Here is a 26,112-nt window from a genome sequence, read left to right as displayed (position 1 = left end):
TTTTAGTTCAGAGCTGAGGACTGAACACAGGGCCTTGCGCTTGCTAGGCAAGCGCTCTACCACTGAGCTGAATCCCCAACCCCAGGAAGGCCCTTCTTAAACTCTTCTCCAGATTCCATGTCTGCCAAGAGGATAGGTGTGTTCTTTTCTGCATTCTTGTTGTATCAAATTGAATTTTGTGGGATTCAGTTTGTACTTTCCTGATGGCTTTCTTAATTTTTTAGGACAGTACTATGTTTGTCATAAGTTGTTATGTGTTACTTTTTATTCCACTGGTTGGCACTCTGTTAAAAATACATTATTTCTAAGGCAGAAATCACATCTCTCTGGCTTGCTCTGTTAGCCTCAGAGAGCTCAGATCAGAAAAGCATATAGTAAGGGTTCACTCAGTCGATATTTAATAAATTATTAACTTAATATGTATGTGTGCATCATACAGCCACACACACGTGTAGATCCCCTCAGTAAGTCTAACAGGTCTCTAAATGCCCATACAATGATGGATTTATTTCCTTATATTCTCTCTATCCAAACCCTTTGCTTCATTTCAGAAACAGTTCATGATACCTGAGACTAGTCTACATTTCTCCTTCCTTTATTTAAGCCATTTAGTGGGCTGCGATAGGCAAAATTAGTAGCCAAGAATACTAAATAGAGAAGCATGTGTACCATGAATCAGTAAAGCTCTCTCTCTGCTCTGGCCTGGAGCCTAGGAATTGAGATATACTAATGTCCTATTAGGCAGAAATTGTCTTTTCCACATAAGGGAAACCAAAGTTATAATGAGGTTCACTATTAAGAAAATTATACTGGAAGCCCATTGCATTTGTTGAGATTCCAACTGGTACAATTAAGCCTTTCTTATCCATGTGAAACTTTGAGACAGATGGCGACTTCAAAAATCCATGAGGCTAGATGCAAATTTTTTTTTTTTTTTTTTTTTTTTTTTTTTTTAGCACTGTAAAAATTGGAGAGGACTAGAATAAATCTGCAACACTACCAGTTGCAAACCTTTCTGGCTTTACTCAGTTCTCTGACCTGAGCTCTACTCTGACTGCTTCTCAACTTAACCTTGCTTCACTTCATATCTCATGGGCTATGTGGAGCAAACTGCCCAGCACCCTTAAACCGGGAGCAGCCCGGGGTGTCTCAGGACTTGAGAGCACACACACTGAGGACCAGGAGTTAGAGTACTGGCAGGCCACCTAAAAGCTCTCAGGGTTACTCCAGTTTCAGGAGAAGCCCCCAGACACAGATGTGATCTCTCAGTCTCAAACACAATTCCTAGAGGAATGCTGATGCCACATGACCAGATACCTTCCTGCCTAGGATGCATGGCCCAAAGGTTTCATTCTATGAATGTATTCTATGACTGTGACAGCCAAGGATTACTCTAGTAGGGGACAGATGGTGTGAGACACAGGCAAGAAAGGAGAGAGATTCTACACCAATATACCTTTTAGTGTTACCAAAATTATCAAGATCTTTGAAGCTTCTGGCCTGTTTATGGAGGAACAGTTTCACATCTAAAGTTTCCCTATGTGTTCTTTCCCAAAATATTCCCTGGCTCTTTGTCCAACTTGCTGATCTCCTTTTCACACCCGATTACAAGTTTATCATCAAAAAATTTTTGATTTCCTAGACTCCTGAAGCTGAGTTTTGAGGACAACAAGGGGTCTTTCTCTGTGTATTTATTTATCAACTTTGTTAGTAGGATTAGAATGTTCAAATAGTGTGAATAGCACTGCATCTTTCTGGTGGATTTATAGTTCCTTAAGCCTGGCTGAGGTTTTACATTGTCTTATTACAGGAACATGACATTGAAACACCGCATGGTATGGTCCACGTCACCATAAGAGGCTTACCAAAAGGAAACAGACCTGTTATCCTGACATACCATGACATTGGGCTCAACCGTATGTATATGATTTATAGCTTTTTATCATAATGCATAATCCTTATGTATTAAGGAAACAGTATTTCATTTAAAAAAAAACTTTTTTATGTATATACGTGCTTGTACTACATGTATGTATGTGTATGATGTGTGTGCTTGATGCCTGTGGATGTCAGAAAGGGGCATCAGATCACCCGGAACTTCAGTTACAGATGGTTGTGAGCCACCATGTTCGTGCTACGAACAAAACTCTGGTCTTCAGTAAGAGAAGCAAATGCTCTTAACCACCAAGCCATCTCTCCAAACCCTAACATGGTATTTTAATAGAGCAGAGATAGTCTTCTTTCTTAACACTACAGCTCTATTGTTACACGCAGGGTTAATAGTCTAAGGCAGTGTGTAGGGCAGTGTGTTTGGGGAATTTTAGGCCTATGTTTTAACCATTCTACTATGTCTGCTTAAGGGTGAAAGATAAATCTGTCAGCTATTAAGAAAGTGGAGCCAAGTCGTTTCCTGGTTTTGTTGTGATGGTCCTGGTAGGAATGCTGGGCCACACTCAGGTGAAGGAAGTACTCAACTACTGAGCTACACAGCCTCAGCCATGACTTTTGTTGTTGTTTTGTTTTATTTATATGTTTGAGGGTAGAAAATTTTGTTGTAAGAAACTCACTGGATTACTAACAGTTTTCTTTCTGCATGCAGCCTATCACCAGATTCTATAAATAAGTGCTTCATCTTAGTATAGTTTTAGCATCCCTATCATGCAAACTCGAATGCAACAAAATCCAACACTGTTCCAGTGCTGCTGTGATGTTGCAAGTAGAAATGTCCATGCCTGATTTCATGTAATAAGTTATATGCAACACACAGGTGCACTAAAAATATTGCATACAATAATCATGAGGCAATCTGTATTAGATGTATGTGAGTTACAAATGAATTTCATACTCAAATCTTATTTCCACCAGAAGATTTCTCATTATTTGTATGCAGATTTTCCAAAAGGAAAAACATCTTTGACACTTCTGCTAAAAAGCATTGCAAAAAAGCAACACTTACCATGTGGGGAGAAATTAGCCTCTAAGCCAGGGAGAGTGTAAAGCCAGCATTTGGAATATCCTCCCCAGTGTAGGTTTTGACCACAGGTGCACAGACTCTGCAAACATGTCTCCTTCATGCTGCCCTGGCTTTTAGAGTGTTCAGTTCCCAGCCCAGGACTGAGGCCAGGCCTGAGGAGTGAGGAAGGCCCTGTGCTAAGAGGGGAAACAACAAGGCAGCGTCTCCACGCACACAGCCGCTCTGACCACAGAAGGCCCCACGTGGGGGGGTGTCAGCAGCTGAGGACAACCCTAGGCAGGGAGGCGAAGATCAGTGTCCTTCCTCATCAGGTAGGGGACAAGGTGCATAGCAGACAGCATTGTGGGTAGAAGATTATTTTGTGCACCACCAGGAAACCCAGCAAAAATCCACAAGACGTTTTTTGCTCTGAACCATCTCATGGAATTGAGAACCAGTTGTCCTCCAGTCACTGAGGTACCTCGTATGGAGTCCTCCTTGGGCAGCTTGAGGCACAGGCTGTATGCAGACCCTCACTGGAGTGGCCTGCTGAGGAGAAGGGAATGAGAGAACCCTGATCAGCTTTGCAGGTCAGAGGGGAAGCAGGGACAGCTGGGGAACTTGACTCACTGGCATCCTCATCTCATAGATAAGTCCTGCTTCAACACGTTCTTCAACTTTGAGGATATGCAAGAGATCACCCAGCACTTTGCTGTCTGTCACGTGGACGCTCCGGGCCAACAAGAAGCAGCACCCTCCTTCCCCACAGGGTAAGTAAGGCCACAGGGTAGCTCTGTGGGAGCCATGCAGGCTAAAGAACAATAGTGGTGTAGGCACGAGTTTTTTGCAACCTACTTTTAATAAAGGTTCAACCTCTTCTCTGATAGAAGGTAGTGGTAGTGAAAGAAAAAAGTTATTAGGATATGGGGGAAGTGGACCTGTTCAGCAATCTTCTTTGGCAGCAGTTCAGTCCCATAGCGAACATCAAATAAGACTCAGCAGCTGTAGACAAGTTCTCTAGGCAAGCCGACACCAGGCACAAACCAGCAGTGTAAATCAATCCTGAAGAAAACTGAAAGGCTCACCAACCCGCCTGAGGCAAGGCCACTGAACCTGCAAGCTGCCAGAGGGAATCTCAGGAGCTTGGCCATGTTTCTCTCTGGGGTCACCACTAGTGGAGCTCAACAATGATAGTATGGCAAACCAATACATGCGTGTCGTTAGCAAAGAATATTTGGGCGGCGCAAACCCATACTCAATGCTTGTCTCCTACTGTCTGTAGGGTCATGTTTATATTTCTTCATTACAGGTCCTTCCACGTGTTTGCTATATATCAAAACATCCTTTCACCTGTGTCTGCTTCAGGAAAACATTCTTTCCTGTGTCTCTTTTAGCAAGACATCCTTTAACCTGTGTGCCCCCTCCCCCCCCAAAAAACCATCATTTGACATAACTGACTTTCCAAACAAACCAGAAGTTTCCAGTTCAGATGGGCTGTAAGGGGCTGTAGGCTGCACTTCCCTCCCTTCAATGGTGTCACACCCACGGGTGATGTTGCTTGCCTGTCTTTCTGCCCTTGGTCTCAGAAGCTCGTAAGTTGATGGCTTCTGGGTGTTTTCACATACAAGAAAAGTCTCTTCATGGCCAGGACCTATGTCCCTGTAGGCACAAGTCATGTGTCTGGACCACCCACTTCTCCCTCTCTGTCCCCCGACTCATTTGTTTTTACTTGCCCTTCTTGAGTTGCCAAATACATAGGCTGAGCCCAGACTCCTTTAACCCTGCTCTGAGAGGGCCTTTCCATCTGAGTTCCCACCTAGGGATGGATTTTGGACGTCAGGGGAACCATTTGTTCTGAAGCCACATTGATGGACAAGGGCACCACCTGACTGACCATGACTCTCAACACCCTCTTAAACTTGCCGTGCCTGCCAGTCACAGGCTCCCAAGTGTCCCCAGGGTACCAATGAGAGCTTTTGGGGAGGAGGGAGCCCTTCCACCTCGTGCTGCATTTGCCAGTGACTTCTGTAGAGTGAGCCTCTAGACAAGGGAGTGTCTGCACCTGCATAGGACCCAGGCTCTGCCACACGCTATTTAATGCTTTGTGTGTCGGCTCACTCGATCCAACAGGCCTCTGGGATTCTTAGTCACTGTGCAAGGAAGTAGCCCAAGAAGTCTTGTCACACAGAATCCTAGTTGACTCTGTCCACACTGTTGTGCTTCAGATATAGTTGTCATTTGTCCGGGTGCTGTCCATCAAGATTGTTTTCTCACTTGTACACAATGGTGTGAGGACACTCCACTCACACCAGCAGATGGCCCTGGGAGCTGTGGAACAGAGGCCACCAAACATGGGAGACTGTTTAACACTAACACACACACACACACACAAACACATACACAGTCTCATTGTAAAATATCCTCTCCCTTTCTGATTATGTCATCTGTGACTTTGTCCTTACTCTCCCACCTCTGGGTCAGCTCTGGATATGCCTGTCCATTTTAGAATCAGTTCATATTATAAATCAACAGTTCATAAAATAAACATATTAGGCCTAAGTGAAATAAATGGGCATTTACTCTGAGAATCCTGAGTCTTACAATGATGCATAGGCCCAGGAAAGCATTGTTACCTGTTATAGTTAACTGCCTAAATATGACTGGCAGACTGCTGGACATTCCTGAGTCTGGAAGTGAATGTTAAGGGTGTGGAAGTAGCACATAGTAGGCCGTTTAGTCAGTTCTTTTCCTGTAGCCTGCTCTGGTACATGGAGTGTGGACGTTTTATTTCTTCTTCACATGGCAGTCATGGAGGACTATGGAGCACGCCACACTTATTTCTAGGTACCACATCACATCCTTTGAGCCTTTGGTAAAATAAATAAGTAAAATAAAATAAATCTTGTGTTTCTCTAAGACTCCCAGACTGGCCAAGGCCTCCTAGTGTCTGGGAACTGTGGGTGCTTTCTAATTGAGGAGCGGTTCTTCTGGGTTTCAGGTATCAGTATCCCACCATGGACGAGCTAGCTGAAATGCTGCCTCCTGTTCTTACACACTTAAGGTGAGTAGATTTTGTAGTTTTTCCCTGTCTTCCCCTCATTGCTACAAATGAAAGCCAGGCTTTCACTCAGATAAACGGATACTCCTACACTGAGATCTGTGCCCACTCTGCCACCTTACTGTTTTGACTCTGTTGTTGTTATTGTCCCTAAATACAGTGATATGCAAAACGGAAGAGTCACTATGTTCAGCGTGCTTAGTTGGGAGATGGGTGTAGTTGACAATCACAATAAATGCTGTAAGCACAGTATACCTGTGGTGTGTATCTCAGCAAGAGAGTATTTCAGCTCTCTGAGAGTGATCCTTGGCATTAAGCAACATGAGCATAAAGAAGTCTGATGTTATGACATATAAAAGAGCATTTATCTGTATGGTAGATAAATGAGGCTAGGTAGGGAATGTCTTTCCTGGTAGGTGCCATTTAGGCTAAGATGGAGAGCCCGGGCAGAAGGAAAGACCAATATAAGATCAGGTAGAAGAGAGGCATGTTGTAAAATCTGATAAGCACAGACCAGATCCCTTAGATTTGAAAGACCAGATATATGTGGGCAGTGTCTTTGTTGGCATAAAGTAAAGACAATGAAGTATTTTAACCCTGGACTGAAACACAAGTTAGACTTTTAAAATGATTACTGTAAGTATATAAAATGTAACTCAGTAAAACTATTTAATTTAAGGATTATTCCTGCTACAGTCATTTGTAGAGAAGTAAAAGCTGAACTCAGGGACACCAGTTAAATGACCAGAGTCATTCAGGAAAAAGATGAGGGTAGTGTGATACTTGATTCTGTTAAGAGATGGATTAAAATACATTTTAAGGGCTGAAGACAGGGATGGCTCCTCCAGAGAACCTGAGTTTGGTTCCCAGCATCTGCTCACACCTGCCTGTAGCTTCAGCCTCAGGGATCCAGCGTGCTTTTTTAACTCCACAGGCACCTTGCACTCAGCCTGTGCATAGCCATACACGGATATACATAAATTCAAATAAAATCATCTTTAAAAATAAAAGAAAGTTTACTTATTTTAAAAAGTTGAAAATATACAAATGTAAAGTAGATAACAGTGAAAATATTTCTGGGTAGTTTGACAAGATTTGCTGATGAATTTTGACGTAGTAGTAAAAATGATTCCCAAGTTTGAGGTATGTGTGTGTGTGTGTGTGTGTGTGTGTGTGTGTGTGCGTGTACCTGTAGATATAGGTGTGTGTGTGTGTGTGTGTGTGTGTGTGTGTGTGTGTATATATATATATATATATATATATATATATATATATATATATAAATGTGTATAGATGTATAAGAACAGACTGTCTCAAAACACCACATATACAGGTATACAATATATATATATATATATATACACACACAAATGTATACATTTATTTTGAGACAGTCTCTCGTATAGCTCTGGTTGGCCTGGAACTCAGAGATTTACCTGCCTCTACCTCCCAAGTGCTAAGATTAAATGTGTGCATCACTATGTCCATGGCACATTTTATTTAACTACAAAAGCACATTTGAAAGTAGACGGTGCCAGGTGGTGATGGTGCACGCCTTCAATCCCAGCACTTGGGAGGCAGAGGCAGAGGCAGGTCGATTTCTGAGTTCGAGGCCAGCCTGGTCTACAAAATGAGTTCCAGGACAGCCAGGGCAATACAGAGAAACCCTGTCTCAGGAAAAAAAAAGAAAGTAGATGGTGTGTTATCCTTGTTAGCATAGGTACGGCACTAAAGGTTACGAAGCACCCAACTTGTATTCTTTCCATAGGTAGTTGACACTATCAGTTGTTTTTGTGTCCTATTCACAGTATGAAGAGCATCATTGGTATTGGAGTTGGAGCAGGAGCCTACATTCTCAGCAGATTTGCAGTAAGTACAAAGTACTTGCCCACAAGCAAGTTCCTATGAGTTGAACAACTGCAACATGCCCCCCTCTGCTGAAGCAACAAAAATCCTGTCTTCCCCCAAGCACCCATTCAAGGGAAGATGACTTCATCGCATTTGGAGAGGCTGGTCTCCAGGTGCTAGTCAGGTTCCAAGAGGTATTGTCATAAATGCTCCATAGCACCTCTCTGCAGTCTTCCTGTCAGGCGTGAGGCACTGAGGCATAGGCCAAGCTGCTGACCACGTCCACTGCTTTACAAGTGGGGAGTGGGAGTCTCAACAGTTGTCTTTGTCTCTCTCAGCTGAACCATCCAGAGCTGGTAGAAGGTCTTGTGCTCATTAACATTGACCCATGTGCGAAAGGCTGGATTGACTGGGCAGCTTCCAAAGTAAGTACTGGGTGGTGGTGTCTTTCTGCTCATTCTCTGGTCGCTTAGAAATTTACCTTTACATAGTTTAAGGGCAAAATGTGAAGTTTTGTTTTTTTGAGCATGGTGAACTGAACATGTTATGCAAGTATTCCTAACATCCAGCTTTTAACAACAGCCCTGCTCAAAAGGTTCGAAGTGTGCAACTTACAAATATTTGCACACGTAATAATCACTCAGCTGGTACGTAGAATCGTCAACCTTTTCCTGACTGATACTCCTTGCCCGTTATTACCTTATTCTGACTTCTATTACAAAGGGACAGGCCTGGTCTGTTATGCAGCTTCATGCAATTGGTATTTTAGATTGTATCTTCTGTGTCTGGTCCCCTTATAATTGCAACAACAACAAAGGATTTCCTGCTGTTGTGTGTTTTTCTTCCTTGGGGTAGAGGGACCCCCTTCACATGCCCAACAAGCACCTCACTGCCACCCTACCCCCCAACCCTTAGCATACTTTTAGAAGGTATAGCTTAGAACTCTATTCTCCTAAGAGGCAGTGTTATCACTGCCTTTTTTGGAACATTCTTGCAAAATTCCTTTTAAAATCTTCTGCCCTTCTGATAGAGTTCCTCATTCAACATAAAAATATTTTAGATATTAGTCTCTTGCTAAATTCTTGTAGCTCAGATATCTTCTCTTAGCCTGGCTTGCATTTTTAGTTGTTTAATAAATAAAATGACTGGATGACTCATTATCTCTAGTAAACATAGAAACAGCTCTTTTCTACTATTCCACTTGTCATATTGATTATTAATGCTTACCACATGGAAAATGAAGGAATTTGGTCTCTAAAATATGTGCCACCAGATAGAAAACAAAGTAAATATGCTAATAGCCTATCAAAAATAAATATGCTGCCAGGCGTGGTGGCACACGCCTTTAATTCCAGCACTCGGGAGGCAGAGGCAGGCGGATTTCTGAGTTCGAGGCTAGCCTGCTCTACAAAGTGAGTTCCAGGACAGCCAGAGCTATACAGAGAAACCCTGTCTCCAAGTAGAAAACCAATAAATAAATAAATATGCTAGTGACCTATCACATATAAAATCTCCATGCTAAACCAAAGCCAAAGAGAGATCATGAAAAAGCATGTTCACTGTTTACAGGTTCCAATTGAAGCAGTCTATTTTCTTATTGAAATACAAGTGGTAGTTCTATAAACCTATGGATGTCGAACTTAGAGCAGTGATGTTTTCCATAAGAGAAAAAGAACTTAAGCTTTCATATCCTGCTAAAAGATGACTAATGTAATAATTTCATTTTTAAATACTTTGTAATTACCATGAGTGTCTTTGTAATTTGCCACTGAAAGAAGTTTCTCCAGAGGACTATGACCCTGTTTATCACATGTGTCATAAATTTTTATTGACACTCAAACCCATGATAGCCAGAATTTTGGTATCTGAGAATTTATAGTGATGTAGATCCAAGTGGAGGGTTAATAATGATCTTCAAAGAAATTAACACGTATCCAGTGCTTTCTGTATAGCAGCCACTGTTCTTAAATTCACCAAGTGAATCAATACATTATTTAAGGTCACGTAGCTAGAACTCACCAAGCCATAGATGACATAGTCTACGTACCAATAATAGAGGGTTAAAAAAAAAAAAAAAGATAGAGTAGAACAGTGTATGCCCAAAGAATTATGTTCCTTAAGCCAGACATGAGAGGAGGATAGAGTCTGAGGTGAAACTGGCATAAGGACAAGCTTATCCAGGCCAGGCTTGGCAGCCATTCCTTTAATCTCAGCACTCTGGGAAGCAGAAATAGGAGGGTCTCTGTATAGACCATCTCGGTCTACAAAGTGAGTTCCACGACAGCCAAGAAAACCTGTCTTGTTTTCTTTCTTTATTTCTTTTCCAGACAGGGTTTCTCTGTGTAGCCCTGGCTGTCCTGGAACTCACTCTGTAGACCAGGCTGGCCTTGAACTCAGAAATCTGCCTGCCTCTTGAGTGCTGGGATTAAAGGGATGCGCCACCACGCCCGGCAAGAAAGCCCTATCCAGGGCTGGCCATGGTGGCATCCCACTGCTCAAGGCAGGGACGGGCTAGCCTAATCTACTTATCCAATTCCAGGCAAATGAAATCCTGCATATATTTTCTGCCTACCAGCAGACCAGAGTCTGAAGAGTCTGTCTGTCTGTCTCCACATGGCTTTCCCTTTGGAGAATATTGCCTCCCCTGGCAGTGGCTGTGGGATCCTCCCCCAGTCTGACTTATGTAAATGTCTGTCTAGTACGTGAATGTACTGACCCCACACTTAGACATGGAGCAGCCTGGTGACATTCATAGAACACGTTGGGTCTCTGAGCATTAGGGATAGGACAGCCCGTGAAGTGAGCTGAGTTGTTACTCATGCTCCTCTCTCACTGCAGCCTGAGGCTCACTGACACCCACGGGTGATCTCAGGACATCTTTCTTCCCTAACCTTTCAGCCAAGGCTCTCCCGCACCTCCTTCCCTGCATCCCCCAGCTCCACCTCATCCAAATCCTCAGAGGGAATTCCATCCAGAACCCAGGCAGAAGCTTCACAGGGAATTGGCAAGATGAGTTGAGCTGAAATTTGTTTCTGAAAATAGACTGTCTCCAGATTTACACAGATTGCCGCATTTATTAGACTGTGAGATGCATCATTTTGAAATGGGAAGGATTGGGAGAGAAATGTTCAAAATGTAAGAACATTCTGTAAATATAGCTATTCCTCCCACTCCCTGAAATAAAGATGGCTAAAACTGGAAGGAACCTTATTTTTTGTGTCTTGGATGTCTTGGGCAGGGTGTAAGTCGATCTCTACCCGCCATCAACCCAGTGTAAATGCAGAACTAGGGGCAGGGAGGAGGCAGCAGAGGCCACAGTCCCAGACTGCACATTTCTGAGCACTACCTAACATGTTCCCTCACACTTTCCTTCAACCTAACTTCTCCCTTTCCATCCCCTGCTCTCTCTCCTTTTTAGCTTTCTTATATCTTTTTCTTTTTGAGGTAAGGTCTCCCAAGGTTACTAGTGTTAATCTCCAAGTCCTGTGCTGAAGTAAACTAAACCCTGGCCTTCTGAATTAATGGGTCTGTAGGTGTAACTACAAAATACCCTGCTACAGTGCTCCTATTTCAAAGTATGCCATACTACCTTAGAATGGAAATTTAACCTTTTTCAGATTTCCTATGTTTCTTTGAAAATACTGTGTCACACAAATATATCACACTAAATTTGTAGGGTTTGTTTGGTTTGAAAAAAAATGGTCTCTATGTAGCATATGCTGACTAGTAACTTCCTATACATCCAGTCTAACCTCAAACTATGGTCCTCCTCCCTTAGCCTCTCTCATCCTAGTAACTGGGATTACAGTTGTTTGCCACCATGCCCTGCGACCTCTTGTTTAATTGAGGAATAATGTGTGGACAGAAAAGTACACCTTCCTTTAGTGGCTAGCCTGTGAAATGCTCACACATGCTAACTCTATTAACACCGGTTTTGTATCTTTTAGCTCTCAGGCTTCACCACCAACATTGTGGACACAATCCTGGCTCATCACTTTGGTCAGGTAAGCTCTGTGCTTGTACGAAAGCCCTCCTGTGCTTCAGGGGAGAAAGAGGCTCCTTGCAATGCACGGATCTTGCAGAGAGAGGACATGGTCCGTGCAGTCAGAAGGGCATGTGGGCCTGCAAAGGCCAGACCTGCGGGAGGGACTTCTCTCAGCCTCACAGATCTTGGCCCTCAGAGAGAGAGAGAGACAGAAAACAGCCTCTCCCCACCTGTCCCCCGTGAGCAGAATGCCATCTGGGTATGTTTGACAACACCGGTGCCTCACCAGACAGCTTTAGAGCCACCAGGAGGTTCAGGAAGGGCTTCACAGGAATAGAAATTTCAGAGGAGGCAAGCAAAGAATGCTTGTCCTTGGGAAAGGAGCTTAGAGATGACCTCATCCAGCCAGGGGCTGAGGGACACTGGCATCTCAGCAGGATNACTGCTGTCCTGGGATGGACAGCTGTTGGTGGGGGATTTGCCTCCAGTCCTGATTTCTAAGGGAAAGTGAGTGGCAGAGACACGGGAGGCACGGAGGCTGCTCAGTTAGTCTGCATCCTTAATTCTAAATAGCCCTAAAGGAGAATGGAAGGTCGGGATAGAACAGGCTGTCACCACCTACTGGTTATGTGCGTGTTGAGTAGTTTTTATTTTGTCTGGTGTAGGTGGTATAAGCCTGGTCTTCTGAAAGAATAGCCAGTTCTCTTAACCACTTAGCAATCTCTCCAGCAACTTGGCTTAATTTTAAGAGAGGGAAACCGAAGGCCTGAAACACAGCATAATATACCACCATGGTCTACATGAAAGTGATGGAGCTGACATTTGAATCTGTGTCTAGTTCCAAAGTCATAGTCTTCCTTTTATTGTTTCCTTTTATTTCATTTTATTTTTACCAATATTATGCATTTAGAAGGAGGAACTTATTTGAGCTTATTATAGAAAATCTGTGACACATCCCATTTCCTGTTTCTCGAGACAATCACTTTAGGTCTTCTCATTCCCTGCTCTCTTGCTTTTGACAATGTCTGTCCCCAGGATTGGCATCAAACTTGGATGCTCTTCTTTCAGCTTCCCAAATGCTGAGATTTTAACCTGGTTCTTTGTGGCTGACCTCCGTCCATATTGTATTCTTGACAAAGGGGACATAAGTCACATATACTGTGACGCACATACTATAAGTGCATGCCTCTGACCTTTGTCCTATGGATTCTCATATATATCTACATATATTATTGTACAAAATGTCTCCATATAAAGAGAACAAAGTGGTTCTCTTCTTCCTATTCATTAATCCCCTAAACACAATTACTCGCTGTTCCATTACCTCTCTTCTTTACTTTTGCCTATTTTTTTTTAAGTAAGTAAAATCATAGGATATATTGTCTGGACCTGGCATTTTTTGCTCTATATACCTATCTTTGGTATATCCATCTACCAGTTGGTGCCCTGGTTTGACACAGAATATGAAACTGGACTCTGATGGGGCCCACAAGTGTTGTTGATCTTAGAAGATGTTAGCTATTCAGTGTGTTGGTACATTAATAACTACGTACCACCCCCAGCCGCCTCATGAGCACAGTGGCTCTTGTCACTGAAAATACAAGCTAAATAAGATGAACTTGTTCTGCCGCTCAGTTTACTGGTGTTTTCTTCCACTCATTCTAGGAGGAGTTGCAGGCCAATTTGGACCTCATTCAAACCTACAGACTGCACATTGCTCAAGATATCAATCAAGAAAACCTCCAGCTCTTCCTGGGTTCCTATAATGGGTAGAGTTGTCTCCCAACCCTTCAGTTAACTGTGTAGTCCACCTCTAAAATCTGCTTGACATTCAAGGAAGCAGAGAGGAGAAATGACTCCTGCCATTGTTGTATAATGGGATTGCCTATGGTGTTTGACCATTCTAGAATGGAAGGGATGTAAGAAAGATTTGAGGCCAGCCTGGTCTACAAAGTGAGTTCTAGGACAGCCAGAACTATACAGAGAAACCCTGTCTCAAAAAACCAAAAGGGGGGGGGGGAGAGAGAAAGATTTTAAAAAGAGCTTTAAAGAAGTATACTTTAAGTTCTAAAAACAGTTGCAGTTTCTAGGCTCTCTTAAGGGAAGAAAGAGAGCCAAATTTGCATATATATTCAGAAAAAGCAAGTAATACTGAGGTCCAGAGGAAAGCCAAGCACATGTAGGAAGACACAGGGTGGGGGTGGGGGTCACTGGGGCTTGGTTTTAATGCTGTTTGCCTCCGCCTTGTCATGAAGTAGGCAGAATAGCATGTGGATGTAAGTCAACTCCTTTTTCCTTGATTATTTGAAAATTTACTGTCATCTCTTTCCCTGTCCAAGGGTAGGCTGAGGAGAGAGCACTGATTCTTACCCTAGGAATAGGTTTTCCAAAGAAGGAATGTGGAGGGGAAGGCTGTATGAGTCAGCTGTACATTGGCAGAGATACACAGCTAAGAAGGCGCAATGCCAGGATTTAAATCTGGTCTGGAGGGCCTTCCTATTTTTAATTGATGTAAAAAAGATAAAAGTCCTGTGTAAAGCTATTATAAGTAAAACTCTATTCCCACATAAAAGTACACCATTCCTTCTTCAAGGGAATGTGCTCATTTCTACAGACTACTTGGAAATTCAGTCAGTCTTGAGGTTCTGTAGCATGCATGTGCCATGGAAGCAGCTGCTCAGGGCCCCGCTTGGGGCCCTTCCATCCTCAGGTGTGAGGACAGACAGTGTTCCTAGACCATCACACTCTGGAGGACACGCCCAGGAGACACATGAAGGCCCTGGTTTTCCTTCATGTAAATGATGCTGATTCTGCTTTGTTTGTCTAGGCGCAGAGACCTGGAGATTGAAAGACCAATACTGGGNCAAAATGATAACAGATTGAAAACGCTAAAGTACGTGCCTGTCTCCCCACTGAGTCGCTGCCTGCCACCACTGATGCCTGTTCAGCAGTGTTTGTGCAGTGTTTGTGCTTCCTTGCTGACTGAGTGCTCTTCCCCCTGTTCCTAGGTGTTCTACTTTACTGGTGGTGGGGGACAACTCACCTGCTGTGGAGGCTGTGGTAAGTGGTGCTGATGTGATTAAACTGAGATTGAAGTGTAGTCCAGCGTGTATGGCAGGCACCCTGCTGACACTGTAGACACATGATCACACTAGGTCATGCTGTGTCTGATCGAATCTACCAGGTTCTACTGTGACATACTTTGAAAATCAGTTCCCCAGAAGTGTCACCAGGTCTCCTCAGATTGATCAGTGTGGTCCTTGATGGCTCTGTGTGCCACTGTCCACTCTGGCAGTAACTGTCAGATGTTTACACTCCACCTTCCACTTGGGAAGTTAGCACCACACATCCAGTAGGTGCAGAAGCTGCTGAGTAGGTATGAAGCCTTTCCATAGCCTTGCCTTTGTGTTGGCTTAAATAACATGTTCCATGATTTTTTAAGGTATAATTTATCCAAATAAATAAGGCCTTTTTATTTTACTTCCACACTCCTGTTTTTAGAGAGGTGCGGCCTCATCTGAAATACAGAGAGCCCACTTCTCTAATCCCAGTCCCACCTCTCTTGCCAGAGCCCCACATGCCTCTGATGGTAGGCACTTAAGAGTTATTCCCGAGATATCAAGCAGAAAGCCCCCAAGTGCTACTGGGCCCCTGGTTGTGCTCACTAATTCAACATCCTCTTGAGCATCTCCTATTCAGTGCTGAGGAGTAACAGATGCTATCTCTAGATGTCTCAGGGACCAGTGATTAGAGGTAGAGCATTAGCATGTCTCCAACCCTGCCAGAAAACACACACAGCCTCAGTGACTGTGGTTCGTTAAACGTGGAGACATAGTACATTATATGAATTACGAAGTAGGGAAGAATGGGAAGCATGGTTTATTATGCAGAGACAGAAGTTGATTTCTTAGAAAATATTTATGGCTTATCTACTATACTCTGAGCACTGTGACTAAATATCCATTTTAAAATTCTACCTGTAGAATCCTGTTTTCTGTACAAAAAGGATGCATTTGTTTACCCTGCCTGCATTATCCCTCACATAGTGCAGACTGAGCCTCTGACCCGAGCTTGGCTTCTCGATCATCTCCTGGTTTTAGAGTTGTGTAAGCCTGCCCTTCAGCAATCCTGAGATCCCAAGTTCACCTGAATTGCTGATTCTTGCCTAGGTAACTCGATCCACTCCCTGACCACTCACTGCCTCTTCAGTACCACACTTGTGCCACTGCTAAAGCACTCAGACCCTGTCAGCTCAGTCAGCTCCGTGCCTCCCCTCCTGGCATTTGCCTCTGTGTATGTCGGCACTGTACACTCGCCACCACAATGACTCGCGTGCCCTGCACAGTCCTCCTTTCTCCACCTCTGCACATCACCAGACACCCACCTCTTCTTGTCTGTCTCTGAAAACCCTCCTGGTCTTCTGTGTGTTCGTTGTGCACAGCAGTGACCGTTTTGAACCGACTTCATTTTCCTTTTTGGGATGTATAGTCACACACATTCCTGGATCCCCAGCTCTTATCACAGCTTCTGTGTGTATATTCTTAGAAAATGTGATAAGGAAAAGTTGTTTGATTAAGTGATTAAATTTGATTAAAATTGTTTGATAAAAATTATTTGATTAAAATGGAGCTGGAGATATGTGGCTTAGTGATAGGGCATGTACTCAGAGAAAATCTTCCCAAACTGTTTTCTTTGAGGACACTCTCAAGGATATAAGGGTCCAAGATCACAAACAAGGAGATGAGGCAGGCCATCATTCCCTGATTTTGATGACTATCACAATGGAACAGTCACAAAGAATTCAGCTTCACACTGGAGAGCCAGAGCGAAGTCTGACTCTTGAGTCAGAAGAGTCAGAAGCAAGCCGGGCGTGGTGGCGCATGCCTTTAATCCCAGCACTCGGGAGGCAGAGGCAGGCGGATTTCTGAGTTCGAGGCCAGCCTGGTCTACAGAGTGAGTTCCAGGACAGCCAGGGCTACACAGAGAAACCCTGTCTCGAAAAACCAAAAAAAAAAAAAAAAAGAAGAGTCAGAAGCTGGGGCGTGGCAGCCATCCGTCTGTCTGTCTGTCCCCTCCGGGCTGGAGGGGCTGAGCAAGGAGGTGGACACAGGCTTAGGCCCAGCAGACACAACTTAGTCCAGCTGTGCTGGGAAGACATGGAGGAGATCCAGCAGGGNGGGGCCACAGTCCTGTTCACCTCTCTGAGAAGGGAGGTGCCTGCCCAGGTGTCTTATGGACTTTAGAGTCATTGTGCTATTCATTAAAGACAAGGAAATGACAGATTTTTTTTTTTTTTGATAAACTCTGAGCCATTAGCCAATTAAACATCACACATGACCTAATCTATCTCATTGTAAGATCGCTAACATGGTAATTCTCGCAGTTTATAGAATTGTTTTCTTTTTCAGGTTGAATGTAATTCTCGCCTCGACCCTATAAATACAACGTTGCTAAAGGTAGTGTATTTGCTCTCGTGGCCGGCCGTTGTGATAACTGAGGCACTTTCCAGCTCTGCGTTTAAGCTGCTCTGTGTCTTTCCCCACTTACGGGCAGTTTGTTTGTTTGTTAGTTTGTTTTTTGTTTTTTGTTCTCTCTCTCTTTCTCTTTGGGAGAATAAGAAAAAATTCATGAATTACATTTATGTATTTATTGTTGGGGGACAACACCTGCCAAGGCACACTTGGAAGTTAGAACAACTTCCTCCTCTCCTTCCATCCTGTGAGTCTTAGGGCACTCAGGGTGTGAGGCTCAGCTGCAAGCACTGAGACCCTCTGAGCCATCTCACCAGCCCAGAGAATATATTTTCTAAATTACTGATATCCTGCCCACTGAAAAAGAGATATGTAGTGAAATATTAGTGTCTATTTTCTATATGATTTTAGATCATAATATCAGAGGAACTGGAGGTCTGGGCATGGTGGTACATTCCTTTAATCCCAGCACTCGGGAGGCACGAGTAGATTTTTAGTGAGATTGAGACTAGCCTGAGCTACAAAGAGATGCTGTATGAAGAAAGAAAAGAAAAAAAAAACAAAAAAAAAAACGGCTGGGATGGTGGCATATACGTATAATTCCAAGTCATAGGAGGCTGAGGAGTGCTATAAGTTTGAAGGCAGCCTGAACTACATAGTGAGTTCCAGGCCTACAAAACAAACAGGCAAATAAAGATTAGAAAATATCTATAACCCTGTTTCTGTTTCCTCCATTTATGTTATAAACATTTTCCTATTCTACTGAAAATTAAGTAAACATTACAAAATTACAAGAAATAAAGTAATGAATGCTTTATTTCCTGAGTCCTTTGTTTAGTTTTGTTTTTCAAGATAAGATATTTCTGTATAACAGCCTTGGCTGTCCTGGAACTCACTTTGTAGACCAGGCTGGCCTCAAACTCAGAGAGATCTGCAAGCCTCTCCTTCTCCAGTGCTGGGATTAAAGGCCTGGCCCCTGTTGTAATTTTAAGGAAGCGTCTAAGTATAAAGTGATGTAAAGCATCTAAGTGATGAAGGATACAGGTTTATTTTTCTCTTAGGCCACTTATATTTTTATACATTTGTAGATTATCAAGAGTATCATAAGTGTCTCCCAGACAGAAGTTCCAGCTGATCATTGTCCAAACAGAGCTCTGCTCATGTGTTTGGGGAACTGGCCTCCTGGCAAGCTGCCCCTGCTCCGACTCCATCATCTGCAGGGCTCCAGCCTTCTTCCCTTCCTCTCTCTCTCCAGTGTTTGTCAGAGGGAAACCCTGTTACCACAGCAACACGTAGCTCTCAGAACACCCATAGGCTTGGTGCTCTGAGGCTACTGAACTCACAGTGCTCTGGATTGATGGGCTTCTAAGAAATTTATGGCTTCGAATTTGATTTTTTTTCTTTTTTTTTTAAAGATTTATTTATTTATTATATGTAAGTACACTGTAGCTGTCTTCAGACACTCTAGAAGAGGGTGTCAGATCTTGTTACGGGTGGTTGTGAGCTACGATGTGGTTGCTGGGATTTAAACTCTGGACCTTCGGAAGAGCAGTCGGGTGCTCTTACCCACTGAGCCATCTCACCAGCCCCGAATTTGATTTTTTACAAATTTAAAAGTACAAAGAAGAAAAAAAAAAGGATTGGGAGGTAAAAAATCAGGAGTTGAAGTCCATTCTCAGCTGTATGGCAAGTTCAGGCTACATAAGACCCAGTTTTACAAAACACTAGACCACCTAGATGGCTCAGCAAGTAAAGGCGCTAACTGCCATGCCTTACAACCCTGACAACCTGAGTTGATGGTGAAGAGAATTGACTCCCACCAGTTATCATCTTTGTCCACACGCACGCACCATCAGGCATGATGTGCATAAACGCACACAAAATAAATAATCGCAACTTTTAAATAAGAAATAATTGGGACTGGAGAAAAGGCTCATTGGTTAAGAGTGCACACTACCCTTGAAGGGGACCATCCCCATGGGCATGGTGTGGAGCTGTCCACTGAAGATGATGACGCCCTCTTCACCAGCCCTCCACTGCCTTTAGTGTCCCTAGGCAGGGCAGAGTCTTATGACCCCTTCTCTTCCTCCTCATCTTCCTCCTCCTCTCCCCCCCCCCTTTGGTTTTTCAAGACAGGGTTTCTCTGTATAGCCCTGGCTGTCCTGGAACTTACTCTGTAGACCAGGCTGGCCTCAAACTCAGAGATTCGCCTGCCTCTGCTTCCCGAGTGCTGGGATTAAAGGCGTGTGCCACCACGCCCAGCTCCTCCTCCTCCTCTTCTACTTCTTCTTTTAAAGACATAGTAGCTCCCTATGTGGTCACTCACTATGTAACCTGGACTGACCTTGCCCCAAATGTTAAAGGGCTTCAGTTAGAGCCCCGTGCAGCAGTGTCTTACATCTAACTAGTTTTTAGCTTCTAAACTTTGCAAAAGTCCCCAGCTACACTAGTTAGTTCCATTTTATATTTGTCAGATTACGTGGTTGTTTCTCAGACTTGTTTTTCTCAAATTGTTCCTTCTTAAGCTCAAATTCTAATGCCTTTTGTAACATCCTTCTGTCCTAAATAATGGATCCCATTTAAAGGATCTTAATTCCATCAACGAAATGTAAATACATATTTTAGATAAAATATATATAATTATTTTATGTTATATATATGAGCATTTTCCCTACAAGTGTATATATTTGTGTGTGTGTGTGTGTGTGTGTGTGTATGTGCTTGACGAGACTGGTGATGTCCAAGAAGGTCAGAAAAAGGTCAAATCCTTTAGATCTGGAACTGCAGAGTGTGTGAACTGCCATATGGGTGCTGGGGCTAAAACCCTGGTCTTATAGAAGAACAACACATGCTCTAATTACTGAGCCATATCTCCAGACCTTTCATAGTCCTTTAAATTGAGGCAAGTCAGCGGAGTAGCCCCTCTCTGAGATCAGATCATCTGGATGGAGGATGTTGGTTTCTGTCTGGCCAACACGCACTGCGAACAGTATTAAGTACAGACTGACAGATGCTACACCTCTGTCACCGAGTTAGAAATGCTAGTTCTCTGGTCTCATTGCACACCTATTCAGTGAATCCTTGAGATAATATCCAAGAGTCAGGATTTAAGAGGGGATTCCAGCTAGGCGTGGTGGCGCACGCCTTTAATCCCAGCACTTGGGAGGCAGAGGCAGCTGGATCACTGAGTTCGAGGCCAGCCTGGTCTACAAAGTGAGTTCCAGAACAGCCAGAGCTATACAGAGAAACCCTGTCTCGAAAATCCAAAAAAAAAAGGGGGGGGAGGGATTCCAGTACATACTAGCAAGGCATGGTGACACAAACCTGTGTCCAAGGACTGAGTGATTAGCTTCATTGGGTACAGGCAAGGCCAGGGTGAATGGTGTAGCTAGCAACACTGTCAGCCCAATGAGAGGCCTGAAAGCCAGGCCTTAACATCCTGTGGATGGGCATCCTGATTATCTCTCTCAGGTATTCCCAGTGTGTAGGCATAGAGTGCACTGAAGTGATCCAGAGGTGATTCAGTTAAGCATCAAGGAGCCTACCATTAAGCCCTGCTCTTTATTTATTTTGATTTTTCGAGACAGGGTTTCTCTGTATAGCCCTGGCTGTCCTGGAACTCACTCTGTAGACCAGGCTGGCCTCGAACTCAGAAATCCGCCTGCCTCTGCCTCCCAAGTGTTGGGATTAAAGGCGTGCGCCACCATGCCCAGCAAGCCCTACTCTTTTGACGTGGGATGGTGAGAGCATTCCCCACAGAGGAGGTCCACTGACTTGGGTGTTCTTCCTCTTCTAGATGGCAGACTGTGGAGGACTGCCCCAAGTAGTTCAGGTAAGGAAGTGTTCATAATAGTTACACAATTACATACACAAACACGCACACACACACAAACATTTCTACCTCTCTACCTATGCAGAAATTAATGCCGTCTTTGTTTGTCCCCATAGCCTGGGAAGCTCACCGAGGCCTTCAAGTACTTTCTGCAGGGAATGGGCTACAGTGAGTAGTAACATGTTTTCTACTTATTCTGAATGTATAGGTAATAGGATAAGTTTGTATCTAGGATGCCACAATTGTCAAGACATGACCTGTGTGCTTGTCAGCCTTTAGGTAGAGATCAGCAGAGTGCAGAGCAATCGTCCCTCTGTGCATGTGCTTAAGTTAGGCTGACAGCTGAATGTCCTCAGACTAAGACTGATTTTGTTGGTTTCTTTTCCTTTGTTCCTTGAGACTGGGTATCTGTGTAGCCCTGGCTGTCCTGGAACTCACTCTGTAGACCAGGCTGGCCTCGAACTCAGTGATCCAACTGCCTCTGCCTCCCGAGTGCTGGGATTAAAGGTATGTGCTACCATACCTGTCTTTAAGAATTGGCACTGAGCACGCTGAGGCTCAAGAATCTTGAGCATGCCTCCTAGGGCAGCCAGTAAACAGCATAGCCGTGGCTGAGCCTTCAGCGTCTGACTCAAGGCTCACATCTTAACCACTGAGGCTTTGACGGCCTTAGCCGTGAATGCGAGCATGTGGTACATCTGAACCCAGCAGATGTACTCCGTGCCCACAGAAACAAAGTAGAAACTCTTGGAGGAAAGAATAGTATCATTAGTAAAATCTGTTCTGCCAAGAGATGAGCTGGCAGTGTGTATCCATACATGTGTATATGTCATGTGCTGCTGTGTTGGGTTCTTATATCTCAGACCCCTGAGCTTTCTCGTTTGTCACAGAAATTTATACTTCTCAAGGAATTTAACCCCAGTACAGAACTCTACCTAGCAGGCAGTATTTCCATCTTTGTCCATTGGAGGGTGACCATTGAGAGCTGCCTCAGAAGTTGGACCCTGGGTTCAAAAGTGTAGCGGACAGGAAGACCATGTGTGTCTTGTCTAGAGTGGCTATGTTGTCCCCGTCTGTGAGCTGCTACCAACCGAGCCTACACACAGCCCTCTGGCTCATCAGGAGGAAGAGTCCCCTCCTTGCCTGTTCTCATCCTTTCCCAAAAATACCTGACGATGCAGCTGGGTCCTAGTCCAGGGTAGGATGACTATAGAGGATGAGGGTGGAATAGGTTCCCTGGTCTGTTGAGACATGGCATTAAAGTGCTTACACCAGACTTTTCTCTGGGACCTTGACAGAAATGTTCATCCCTGGCCGAATATCCTGTTAGCATCATCTAGGCAGCCAAGGTTGTCACTTAGTCCTTGTGGGTCACTAACCTGCCTTTTCCTGTGTCCATCCTGCTTCCAGTCCCGTATGTGCAGCTCAGTCACCTCAGCAGCGAGTCAGGTACCTTCCTGTGCTGGCCATGCCCGCCTCCCAACTATGCTCTCCCTGCTGCCTTGGCTGCCTGCCGCATGTCCGCGGTTCCCTCTACAGTGAGAGCCCGATAGAACAGGGCTCAGTGTGTTCTAAGGGTTAACCCTACAGAGCAGGCCTGCTCCCTGTGAGAAAAGAGGATTCCCTAGAACTGCCCAGGCAGCCTCTCCCCTCAGCCAGGGTGACAGCCCCAGCAGAAGCTCAGCAGAGAGGGCCCCTCTCACTGCCACCACAACTACCTGTTTGCTGAGCCTTGACTCTAGGTAACATAGTAGCTGTGAGAGGATAGTGGTATCCGTTGATCCCAGTAACTACAGGGAAGTGACTGATGATCTAGAATAAGATAGTGAGTCATTTCAGGGAAGGCCCTGTGCAGGCCATGCTAATACTGAAAGGATCTTACGGTCAAAGTAGTAACAGTAGCAAAAAAGGAGTCTAAATTAAACATCCCCAGAGTCCCTCCCCTCTCAATCCCTGAACCCAACAACCCGTACCTCACCCCTGTGTAGAGATCAGCTCCAAGACACCTTCTCTGCCCTCTACCCGTCCGTGTCTCCTACCCAGAGGGCAGCAGCAGCCTGTGGACACGGATGGCGGTCTTGTTGTATCGGGCTGGCACTGTGTCTGTGAAATCCTTCCCTCCTGTGTGGTTTGCTGTCCTTCCTTGGTGTAGTCTTGCATGCACTGCAGGGTTTGGTGACCAGTGTCTGNTCCCAAAGCCACTGTCCTAATCACTGTATGAATGGCGTGGGCACAGCTGAGAGGCTTTACTCTGTAGGGTTTCCCATCCTACCCTGAAGGAGAATCTGAGGAGAACCCAGATGCAGGGGTCAAGACAGCCTTACATACAGTCACTCACTGCAGCAGGTAGTGCAGAGTGGGGGACCTATGTCACCCTGGGCACCATCTTAGGGGGCTGGGAAAGGGAAAGTCTCTGCTGAACCTTGTAGAGTGTCTGAGCTCCACCAGGCTCCTCCTCCTGACCTCTTGGTTCTTTGTTACAGTACCATCTGCCAGCATGACCCGGCTTGCCCGATCACGAACCCACTGGGCCCCCAGTAGCATCAGAACTGAAAAAATTTATTTCAACCAGCCTGTGACCAGCAGTCAGTCAGATGGAACTCAAGAATCTTGTGAGTCCCCTGATGTCCTGGACAGACACCAGACCATGGAAGTGTCTTGCTAAGCAGATGCTCCTCCCCTGGACCATGCAAGTCCCTCCTCCTTGAAATGACCACTCCGTAATAGAACATTTCATTCCGTCAGCTGGCCCCCACTTCCTTTCCCTCACGCATGGCCACTGCATCTCTCTCTAGTAGCTGAGAGTGTCATTCTCTCCACCCTTTCTGTGTGTACCAGAGCCACACCCATGCCATTACTGTAACATTCCAACATCTCCATCTGACCTGATCTCCACATCTTCTCTTGCCAGCCTTTCCCTATGCTCCCTCAGATATGTACCTGATGAGATTCTTTAATCCCCAGCTCCATGTGTGCAAGCACGCGTGTCTGTGTCTGTGTGTGCATAGTTCTGTGACTTTAGACATGCTTTCTTGTAGTGCTTCTGCAAAGGGACTTTTTTGAATCCTCAGTGGCATTTTTTAAGGGAAATATGCAGAGTGGATATCTGGGTGTGTTGGGCCACAAGATTGGATTTTGGTTCCACTTGGACAACAAACAGTATTTGCAGAGTGATTTCAGAAGAGAGCGGGTCTGAGGAATATGCAAAACTGTAGTTACTGTGTGGGCCATTGACTGCCTTGACCAGTAGAAGGGATAACTATTACACAGATAGGCAGGCAGGGTGGCAGTCACCTCCCCTATCCACGTGGATCCATCCCTGTCATTGTGTGAGTCAGAGGGATGGATCTGAAGCCTGTGAATGATGTCTGATACACCACGGCGTTTTCTCCAGAGAACTGGCCTAAGCTCTAGACTAGCCAAGAAAGCTGGAAAACAAAGGGCCAGGCTTCAGTCTGCAGAGAGAAAGTGCTGTCCCAATAGTGTCTGATTCCACTTACCAGACCCCCACGCATCTGCAGGAAGTCTGATGCAGAGCGGTTCTCCACCCCTCAGTTCCAAAAAATGGAGTGATTTTTAAAATGCCATCGATGGTGGGGGTCTTACTGGGGAAGAGGAAGGACTATTAGCACACCATCATGATAAATAAGTGGAGCCTAGGTGTCAGAAGACAAAATGGAAGCCAAGACACCTTGAAGGTGACTTTCTGAGAAGGTCTTAAGCATGTAATGTCCCTTTATTGGAGGAAAGGGGACAAACTCAGGGCAGCCCTGTCCAGGTAGAAATATTTTTGCCCCCTGTCTGTTTTTGATGAGGTCATACCGGCCAGGGAGACCCTCTGGGGAGAAGCTGCCACACCCAAGGACTCTGGAAGTACCCACATATGAGCCCAGCCAGGGTCCTATGGGTCCAAATCTGAAGAAAAGGTTTTTCACACACTCCTTGCTTTCTGCTAAGATAAGAAAGGTGTCACTCTGCCAGAGTGTGACTTTTTACAGATTAAATAAAGCTGTATATGTCTCATTGTTACCCGGCTGCTGGTGTTATTTCTCTGAAGCGACTCTCCAAGGCTTGGGGTGGGTTTCCTTCACTGGTTCTAGGCTCTGCATTTTCTTACCTGTGATTACTTATCCCATCTGCGTGACATGTCCTGCTCCCTTCAAAACTCCCAAGAAGCTGGGCAGTGCTGCTTGTGAAGAGGAGGAGCTGGAGCCCGAGGTAGCTAGTTCGTTCCTTATGCCCCACTATCTCTGGAATTCCTGGTCCAACTGCCATGTGATAATTTATAAACACTTTCCTGGGTTCCTCTTAAGATAGCAGGCTATAATTCTCCAGAAGCTGCTATACTACATCCTCTAAGGGATGGTTTTAGGAGGCCACATCTCGTATTGGGTAGAAAGAATGGTCCCTCTGAGAATGGAGTTGGGCTTTGCTTATCACAGAAGGGGAACCCGTGGTTGGTTATATCAGGTTTCTAAGGTTCCATAGAAACCTAGTCTGCTCACCCCATCTGATTGCCTCCAGGAGACTTACATTCTTCTATCCAGCATGCCCTCATACACCTACACCTGCTGGTCCTTCTGGACTCCCCACTTGCCATACAGACTGATGGCCCTGGACCACAGGCTTCTAACCTGACTGAAGAGAGAACCCTGGATCATCCTCCCAAGGCACTGCCAGCTGCTGCATCTACAGTTGCTCTCTCAGGAGATTCTCAGTAGGAAGAGGAGTGGACTAGGGACAGAGATAAGTGGGCCCTTTGGATCAGTTCTAAGCTCTAGAATAAGACAAAGGAGCCCACAAACTCCCAAAAGACAAGATGGCCCCCCTACCCCTGCACTGTCTCACCTGCTGCCTGAGCAGCAGGCAGCTCATCCACCACCCGAGGTCATCGCAGTGAAAAGAGGGTTAGAGAGAAGCAGAGCAGCCTGGGTACTGCGCAGTGTCTGCTGCCTTTCTCCAGCA

General features: G+C 44.8%; 1 protein-coding gene across 3 annotated transcripts in view; it reads left to right on the top strand.

The window, feature by feature from the left end:
- Positions 1 to 25,176, top strand: part of Ndrg3 (NDRG family member 3) — a 67,687-nt gene extending 42,511 nt beyond the window's left edge. For 2 of the 3 annotated variants that reach the window (XM_021192097.1, XM_029536307.1), the window contains exons 4-17: positions 1,811 to 1,916; positions 3,603 to 3,723; positions 5,952 to 6,014; positions 7,820 to 7,880; positions 8,198 to 8,284; positions 11,807 to 11,863; positions 13,510 to 13,613; positions 14,672 to 14,737; positions 14,853 to 14,904; positions 17,253 to 17,300; positions 21,112 to 21,147; positions 21,264 to 21,315; positions 22,558 to 22,596; positions 23,631 to 25,176. In XM_021192097.1, the coding sequence (XP_021047756.1) occupies positions 1,811 to 1,916; positions 3,603 to 3,723; positions 5,952 to 6,014; positions 7,820 to 7,880; positions 8,198 to 8,284; positions 11,807 to 11,863; positions 13,510 to 13,613; positions 14,672 to 14,737; positions 14,853 to 14,904; positions 17,253 to 17,300; positions 21,112 to 21,147; positions 21,264 to 21,315; positions 22,558 to 22,596; positions 23,631 to 23,812 (1,074 nt within the window). In that variant the 3' untranslated portion in view covers positions 23,813 to 25,176. The remainder of the gene's footprint in view (positions 1 to 1,810; positions 1,917 to 3,602; positions 3,724 to 5,951; positions 6,015 to 7,819; positions 7,881 to 8,197; positions 8,285 to 11,806; positions 11,864 to 13,509; positions 13,614 to 14,671; positions 14,738 to 14,852; positions 14,905 to 17,252; positions 17,301 to 21,111; positions 21,148 to 21,263; positions 21,316 to 22,557; positions 22,597 to 23,630) is intronic. The other variant, XM_021192099.2, reaches the window with a different exon arrangement.
- The last annotated feature ends 936 nt before the right edge of the window (positions 25,177 to 26,112 follow it).

Source organism: Mus pahari, chromosome 3, assembly GCF_900095145.1.
Source record: "Mus pahari chromosome 3, PAHARI_EIJ_v1.1, whole genome shotgun sequence".
Taxonomy (NCBI): Eukaryota; Metazoa; Chordata; class Mammalia; order Rodentia; family Muridae; genus Mus; species Mus pahari.
This window is presented reverse-complemented; position numbering and strand designations above follow the sequence as displayed.